The sequence below is a fragment of the Ascaphus truei genome, chromosome 6 (genome assembly GCF_040206685.1).
Source record: "Ascaphus truei isolate aAscTru1 chromosome 6, aAscTru1.hap1, whole genome shotgun sequence".
NCBI classification, from domain to species: Eukaryota; Metazoa; Chordata; class Amphibia; order Anura; family Ascaphidae; genus Ascaphus; species Ascaphus truei.
In genome coordinates this window covers 120,828,882-120,837,599 of record NC_134488.1, presented here as the reverse complement: position 1 = coordinate 120,837,599, position 8,718 = coordinate 120,828,882, and the positions used below count along the sequence as shown (strand labels likewise).

At 46.9% G+C, this 8,718-nt stretch overlaps 1 protein-coding gene across 3 annotated transcripts in view; it reads right to left on the bottom strand.

The window, feature by feature from the left end:
- The window catches only part of ARHGAP33 (Rho GTPase activating protein 33), a 92,609-nt gene that overhangs the window by 79,504 nt on the left and 4,387 nt on the right, over positions 1 to 8,718 (bottom strand). Inside the window, exons 1-2 of one of the 3 annotated variants that reach the window (XM_075606113.1) lie at positions 4,526 to 4,861; positions 2,149 to 2,262 (exon numbers count right to left, since the gene is read on the bottom strand). In XM_075606113.1, the coding sequence (XP_075462228.1) occupies positions 2,149 to 2,214 (66 nt within the window). In that variant the 5' untranslated portion in view covers positions 2,215 to 2,262; positions 4,526 to 4,861. Of the gene's footprint in view, positions 1 to 2,148; positions 2,263 to 4,525; positions 4,862 to 8,718 lie in introns of those variants that run through there. The other 2 variants (XM_075606111.1, XM_075606112.1) reach the window with 2 other exon arrangements.

Below are 8,718 nucleotides of genomic sequence, written 5' to 3'. Positions count from 1 at the left end.
TACACTAACACGCAGAGCCATACACTAACACGCAGAGCCATACACTAACACGCAGAGCCATACACTAACACGCAGAGCCATATACTAACACGCAGAGCTATATACTAACACGCAGAGCGATACAATGCCATACAGAGCGCTAATAACACGCAGAGCCTTAGGCCTCGTCCAGAGTGGATAGAGGCGCGCTGGCGCTCCAGCGCTGCGCCCTGCTCGCCCGTGCTTTTCCTGGCCGGCTAGGTGCGCGCGCGTCTGAGGGCGCAGCCTCTACGTCACGGAGCTGATTCGCCCTCATTGGGCGTACCGCTCACGTGACGCGCTTGCGAGCGGCAAATTCAAATTTGCTGACTCGGCAAGCGGCTGAGCGCCGAGCAGGCGCGCCCGCCCCTCACGCAGGACACGTGCATTGTCGCAACGTGTCTAGCGTGAGCATGCGCGCCCGCTCAGCGCCACCCTGGACGAGCCCTTAGGCTGCGTCCCCGCTGGCGCTGAGCGTGCTGTGCGCTCAGCGCTGGCTGCTTTTGCTTCTTGTACTCGTTATATAGACATCCCCGCTCACGTGGTGCGCGCGCTCATGCGCGGGCACGCACGCTCTCCCAAGCTTGGAGAGTGAGTTTGAAGCGCGCTCAACATACCCCCAATGTCCCCCCCGCTCGCGAAATAGGACACCCAGCAATCATGCTTAGAGAGTTGGTGACGTCACTGATCTCAAGCATGAGAGCGCTCAGCGGCAGCAGGGACGCAGAGCCATATAATAACACGCAGAGCGATACAATGCCATACAGAGCGCAAATAACACACAGTGATATAATAACACGCAGAGCGATACAATGCCATACTGAGCGCTAATAACACACAGAGCCATATAATAACACGCAGAGAGAAACAATGCCATACAGAGCCATATAACACACAGAGCCATATAATAACACGCAGAGCCATATAATAACACGCAGAGATACAATGCCATACAGAGCGCAAATAACACGCAGAGCCATATAACATGCAGAGAGATACAATGCCATACAGAGCGCTAATAACAGGCAGAGCCATATAATAACACGCAGAGCCATATAATAACACGAAGAGCGCTAATAATAACACGCAGAGCCATATAACATGCAGAGAGATACAATGCCATACAGAACGCTAATAACAGGCAGAGCCATATAATAACACGCAGAGTCATATAATAACACGAAGAGCGATACAATGCCATAGAGAGTGCTAATAACACACAGAGCACTAATAATAACATGAAGAGCAACACAAAGCCATACAGAGCGCTAGTAACACACAGAGCCAAATAACAACAAGCTGAGCTACATAATAACACGCAGAGCAATATATTACTATACAGAGCAATATGATATGAAGAGCGATACGTGGCTGATCCCTGTGGCAGAGAAGGTGCCCTCTGCCATCTCTAGCTGCTGACCCCTAATACCAACATCTGATGCTCTTTTATCCAACACACTAATATGTACAATAATATACAGAGATTTGCACATTTACTCGCCCACACACAGAAAGGAAAAAGTAAAACAAAAACCAATAAGCTGCGCAATGTACAGTCATAATAAAGTGCACTACATAAGGCCGCGTTTATAGTGACGGCGATGCGACGTCGCCCGAAAACAAATATATTGTCGCCGCTGCGTGCGCTTATAGTAAGCGCGACGGCGGCAATGCAACGGAGCAACGTCACCGTTGCGAAAACTGGTAGCCGGCAAAATTTGATTTTTCAAGGGCTGTCGCCTCATGTAACGGCCCTTGAACCAATCAAATGGCCGGAAAACCGCGACGACGACGCCCGGCGAAATATAACTTTTGCCGGTGGCGACAGCAACGGGTGACGTAACCTGTCGTGTCGGCGTCGCCATCGACGGCACTATAGGTGCGGCCGCATGGTAAGGCAAAAAAATCCAATGGGGTACCGAGCAGAGCCCCCCTCCTGACGCCCACTGGGAGACAAACTCTGCAGTGGGTGTACAAGCCCGGAAATGGCCGGGCATCAGCACCCGGAACATTGCTTTTTTTGTAGATGGCCACATTTCCCAATGCCAGGAGGAGGTTGGCGAGGAGGAAAATCAGTATTAGGTGAGAGGTCTGTATTAAGTATTCGTGTGGGTAAACCCGAAACATTACCTTGTGCGGAACCTCCAATGGAATTTCTTCAGCGAGTGAAAACCTGCAGGGAGGGGTTACTTCCATCACAGCTCCAGGGGAGGCAGAGACTGGTCAATAGAGGAAAGCAAACCCCTAAAAAAAAAAAAATATTTTAAAAAGAGGGTCTGCAATCAAATGACAACATAACACCACACCTCCCCAGATAACCTGAGACTGGAGCTCTGAGACCCCAAATATATCAGAGATCTGGGGTATCCCAAAGATATTGGGGACCCAAAAAATATGCAAATGTGGGAACACAGAAATATCCAATATGGCAGAATCCCCCAAAATATTAAGTAAGGAACAAAAAAGGTGAGAGATGATCATGTCATCCAAAAATGTGCGTGCTCCAAAATATTCAAATGTAAGAAAACCCCCAAATATCCAAAAAAATAGGTGCCCAGCAAACGGCTCAGACTATTCAAAAGACAGACAGTAATCCCCACAAAACAGTAGTCATTTGATACAGGGGTGCAGAATGTGACGGTAGGGGTAAATGTGCTTTTAATAAAGATCAAGCCTGCCATTATCCCCACCTGTCAGTAATACATCTGTATTATGTTTGTATATATCTGTATTGTAAGCCTGCTTCCTGCACTTCAGGAACCAGGGGTTAATGTTATGTTCAGCTGGAATGTTGCAGAGTGCTCTGTGATCTTTCCAAGTAACTCTTTGCATGTAACTGTGTTTGTTGTTGCATTTCCACCCACCAATCGGGCTGGGTCATATTGCAAACACCTGGGGGGAGGAAGTCCCCGAGCTACATCAGATAAGATCAGCTCAGCTTTAGCGGTGAGTTCAGTTCTTTAGCTGAGACAGCTGGGAAGAAGCTGGGAGAAGCTGCAGAGGACATTGCAGGGAAGAACAGGGAAAATCTCTTTAGGGTAGTCCCTGCACCCACTTCTATAGGGTAACCCAGTTGTAAGTGTGGGTGTTGATTTACTGTAAATAGTTGTGGATATTTCTTTTTCCAATAAATTAATTTGATAAACTCTGTGTATCTGTCTGGCAAATTGATCCCTGGTGTGATAGGCCTAGTCTCCCGTGACACAGAATCCATTTGATTGTCTTATAGAAGAGTCTTGTTGTTAGCATCCGCGAGAAAGAAAGGTCATTGCCAGAGTTGGAGTTTATATCAACGCGATCTCCAATACGCAACGAGCAATGGCGCTGGCCCCAGTGACATCCAGGGAACATCAAAACGGCACTCAAGGGGTTATGGGAGTGTAGAGCCAGCAAACCTATTCAAGGATAGCTTTCTCCTGATATTGGACTCGTCAACTTTGAGCTTGTTTGCTTCCCCTGCATTATCAAATGGGAAAGGTCACCTGTGGTGGTCACAAGGGTTTGAAGGTGATATTTTCTTATTGAATTCTCTATATCGTTTTTTTTTATTTATGTATCTGTTCCCCAAGTAGCAGAAGCCCAGCCGGTTGGAGGCATGCAGTTATACTCAGTATGCTTTATATTGCAGCACATTCATTTGCAGTGTTGGTACGGCACCGCCAGTATTTTAATAATTAATGACTGTAAAATGATACAGTCAGATACACATGCAGCATAAAGAGCATAAAAAGTGACTCATAGCAACACACATCCTGCCCACAGCTTCCCTCCGCCTCGGTAGGGATGGATTCCTCCCCCACTGCGCAGTAATCCTAAAACATAGGTTCCTATTAACCATCATTATCCTTTCATGTTGGCGCCTTGTATATTACTAATCCTTTTTTTCCTCCTATTAACCATGCTGAGAAACGATCTCCTTACCCCTTTACGTGGAGCTGAAAGGTTCCTGAGCAAGGGGAGGTGGCTCCACAGTGTACTGAAGAGGGGTAATCGTCACTGACGCTGGATTATGAACATTTGGCTCTCATATTTTAATTACCGTGACCCTCTAGGCCAGGGGTGGCCAACTCCAGTCTTCAAGGGCCACCAACAGGTCAGGTTTTCAGGATATCCCTGCTTCAGCACAGGTGGACCAGTCTTTGACTGAGCCACTGATTGAGCCATTGTCATTTGGGGATTATTCCACGTATGCCAGCATCTGACGGTCTGTAACGTCACAGCACAAATTCACACAGAGACACACTAATGCATAGACAAACACAATGAAGCACACAGACACACTAATGCACACACTAATACACACTGATAGAGAAACAGACACAATAATACACACAGACACACTGATGCACACACTGACACACTGATATACACACACTAGTTTACACTACAGCCCCACGGACAGATCTGCAGATCGCGGCATATCCACAGGAACGGAGGAGAAACTGATCTTTGCTTATTGGGGTTAGACTTCCAGTTAGATTCATTTCCATAGGAAAGTACCACATACCTTTCTCGGCTGTGGGAATCGGCTTGAAGAAGGGCCTTAGTGCGGATTAATCCAAAACCGCCATTGGATAAAATCCGCTGGTAGATTACGGACTCTGCGGATTTGATTGTCGGTGATGAAAAAAAAACCGGGAAAAGACGAATCGCCCTTTTTGAGACCGATTTGGGGAAATCCGCGAACAAAGGGACCGGCCAATCCGGAGCGGATCTAAATCCAACAAAACAATGTGCCCGTCTCTACTCTTTAATCCAGCAGAGCAGTGGCCAAAGTGTCTGGAACAAAGCAGTGGTCGCGTCTGATTTCAATACAGTTTCAAACTTGTGAAAAAACATTGCTGCCGATCTCTTTGCACCTCAGTTTAGAACGGCTGATACAACGCTCGTGCTCTAAAACAGGAAGGAAGAAAGCGTTCTCTTGCAAATGAAAGTGGAACATAGGTTGGTGAATTAAAACGTAGCGGTATTAGTGTCCAGTTACTGTGAAGAGGAGTTCCTCACTTGCTTGTAAGAGCCTCACAAAGATGGGGGCACCAATGTGAGCACCTATTCTTTATTCACATACTGGCGGGGCGTCATCGGAGCGCGATTTGTGCTGCGGCCCCCAAATTAAAGTCAGTGACAGATATTGGCGCTTTGGTGCCTGCCGACCGCTGCGCGTTGGGTGGTCGGCTTTGACGTTATTACTATTCCAATATATGCTGGGACGGAACCTATAACCACAAGGCTATTTGTTTCCCTTCCCTTATGTGTGTACGTGGTGAAAACACGCCCGCCACAAGCAGTTCTACAATCTGACACTCCTTGTTCTGCTTTCACCACTCTCCTTCAGCTCGTTTCCTGCAAAACGGGGCCAAAAATAAAACTGGGATCACCAGTCGGCAACCAGCACATTGCAAACCGTAAGGTTGCAAGCCCCTACGCTTAGCTATGGTGCCCACTTACTTTTCACCCCGATCATCCACATTAAAAAAATGTTTTATAGAAAATCGTATGCAAAAATACTATATTTGGGACTTTATACCACTGGCGACCAGTGTGAATGGCTTTGCAGCTCAGCGCTGATCAAGGCGTACTTGGAATCCCTGCAACATTCTTTCCTCAGTTAGTTATGAGAAGTTGAGCACTTGCATGCCGTATGGATGTATGATGGACATTCATTGTCCATACAGAGGGTTGGCAGGCAGAAGGACGTTGTGACACACTTGGTACGTCATGGCGCCCGGCTCGTTTTCTGGAGGAGGTTGCATTCAGTGCTGAACATGACGGAGCGGAAGGGGAGTATTCTCCCTCGTGTTCATGTCACCGGGTGCCGTTGCAATCATGTGATAGCCACGGATCGCTCAAAGGGTCGCGACCTTTCATAGGGGGCCGAGGTACTCTGGTGCACCGCCCCTCCGGGAATTAAGGGGTTAACTACAGCAGCATAAACTGTACATATGCTCCCAGGACATACTTGGAAACGAGAGGTAACTCGCAATGTAATACTTCCTGGTAAAACATTTTTTATAAATACAAATATTCCATTGCTATTTGTCTGTAGCCCTCCTGCTAGGTACTACTAGTAGTTGAGGTTAAAGACCATGGAGGGTTAACTGTGTGGGGTCACGCAGAGTTACTCCTTTCCCCATCATGTGATACAAGATGACTTGCAGAAAGGATAGGTACTCCCCAGTAAGTCTTGTGACCAGTGATGTTATCATAGGGCAAGGGTTTCCGACCTTTTTTTGGTTAAGAAACCCTGTGGGAAATTCTGAGGAACCCCAAACCTCTCTAATAGCGTGTCTGAGATCAGATGCATTGGGTGAACCCCATCCCTCTCTAATAGCGTGTGTGAGATTAGATGCATTGTAAGGAACCCCAACCCTCTCTAATAGCGTGTCTGAGATCAGATGCATTGTAACGAACCCCAACTCTCTCTAATAGCAAGTCTGAGATCAGATGCATTGTAAGGAACCCCAAACCCTCTCTAATAGCACGTCAGAGATCAGATACATTGTAAGGGACCACAACCCTTCTGTAGATGGTACAATTTTCAAATTACTTGAAAATTGCAGGGAACCCTTTAGGGATGCCCGGAGAACCTAGGAACCCTGGTTGAAAAACACTGCCATAGGGAGATGCAAGGCTATATATAGCACTCCCAGTGTTCTAGAATCAGGTTCCTCCGGAGTAGCAGTTGGAGAGGGCCTCACTGTAAGTTATGTAAATATGTTTAAGCGTATAGTTATGTGTAGTAAGGATGTCGTCTGAACGTTATTGTTTTTAATTAGGGAATGTGCGCTTTACAGATAGAGCCCGTAATAATGAACAGATTGTTCTCTGACCAGAAGAGGAGGCGGCAAGTGCTCAGCAAGGAGTTCTCAGAGTAGAAACTCTCGAGCATAGTTGGATCGAGTCGCTAGTGAAGCCCCGATCCAATAGCTATGGATGAGGCAGACGGTGCACAGGGTGACGGGATACTGATCCCCGAGAATAGAGTATGTACCCCAACCAGATACATAGGCATTGAGGAAGCCAACCTAACATTACTAAAGGACACCAGGCTAAGTACCTCCTCAGTGTATGAGTGAGAGCTACCAAGGGGATGATATCCTGCAGAAGCGTAAGTACTACCAAAGGAAGAAGCACAGAGTATATAGTTTTACCCCAGTTAACATCTATTTGAAACCTGCCCTTGTGTGTGTGGCATATTATCAACGGATGTGAATAAAGCTCTTCGTACTATAAACGTTCCTGGCGCCCATCATTCTAACATCTGCATATCTACACCCAGCCTGTGCGGGTCCAGCACCCTCCACAAGGTATGAGATACTAAGCACAGCTATGTTAATAGTCTAACGAGATGTAAACTCCTTAAGAGCCGGGTAGGGAGGGTTATATGGCATTATGCGGTTCAGTTAGGCAAGGTTTTTTTGTGTGCAATAAGCTGTATAACCCTTTGCGTGTCCCGGACATAGTCACTACATCACGGGACTGGCTCTCTTGGGACCCCGTGACATGATGACTACGACCTGCTCAAAGGGCTTGTTTTATCTGGGTCAGATCGTATCCTGAGTTCCCATGGAGCGCGGGACACGATCTAATCAGTGAGGAAACGAAGGAGGATCCCTCCACTTCAGTTGCTGCCAAAATGGCCACCACAGTCACGTGACCACACTGGACCTCTAGGGATTGGTAATCCACATAAAGTGAACAAGAAGAAGAATGTGACGCATCAATTTGGTGCTCATTTGCATGTCACTCGCTACCCAGATAGTCAGCCTAACTACTGTGTCACGTGATGATGGGGAGATTGAAGCAGGTTTGGGGGCCTGCAGAAGACATGCAAACAACTCTCAGAGGTACAGTATTGTCTCATGGCTTCCAGGTCTAAATCGGAAAATCTGTTGAACGTCTCATCTTCTAAAACAAAGAGTACAATTGTAGAAAGGTGTTATGGCCCAAGTGCTTTCCATTTATTGCAAAATCAGGATGTGTTTCCAAGTAAGCTTGTCACTTAGAGATGTCAACAGCATTGTGTGTGTTGGTCTACTGCAGGATATCAGAGATAAGGTCTTGGACAGTAGGGTTTACACTACTAATGCTAACTCAGGGGTGACCAGTCCTAAAGGGCCCCCAACAGGTCAGGTATTAAGGATATCCATGCTTCAGCACAGGTGCCACAATCAGTGGCTCAGTCATTGACTGAACCACTGATTGAGCCACCTGTGCTGAAGCAGGGATTTCTGGAAAACCCTGCTTCAGCACGGGTGCCACAATCAGTGGCTCAGTCATTGACTGAACCACCGATTGAGCCACCTGTGCTGAAGCAGGGATTTCCGGAAAACCTGGACCTGTTGGTGGCCCTTGAGGACTGGAGCTAACTCATTCATGGCCAAGGGACCTGTGTCCCCTCGAGTAGTGAACGTGTTAACACTATATTTACCAAGCTGCAAGGTGCTATGTAAACAGCCAGTAAAAGCAAACATGTTCCAGAGCTGTCAGGCATCACCGATTTTCAGTGAGTCTAACTTATTTGGAGTTAGTCTCGCACATACTTAGCGTCAGTGCTCCCACAAACTTCTATAGACAGTCTAACACAATTTATAGTCTTTTCCAGTAACCCCCTCACTGCTACTGGGTCCTGCCACTCTTTTGCCAGTGGATAGGTTAAAATGTATTTACTTTCTTTTTTTTTATGTTAAATTATACTTA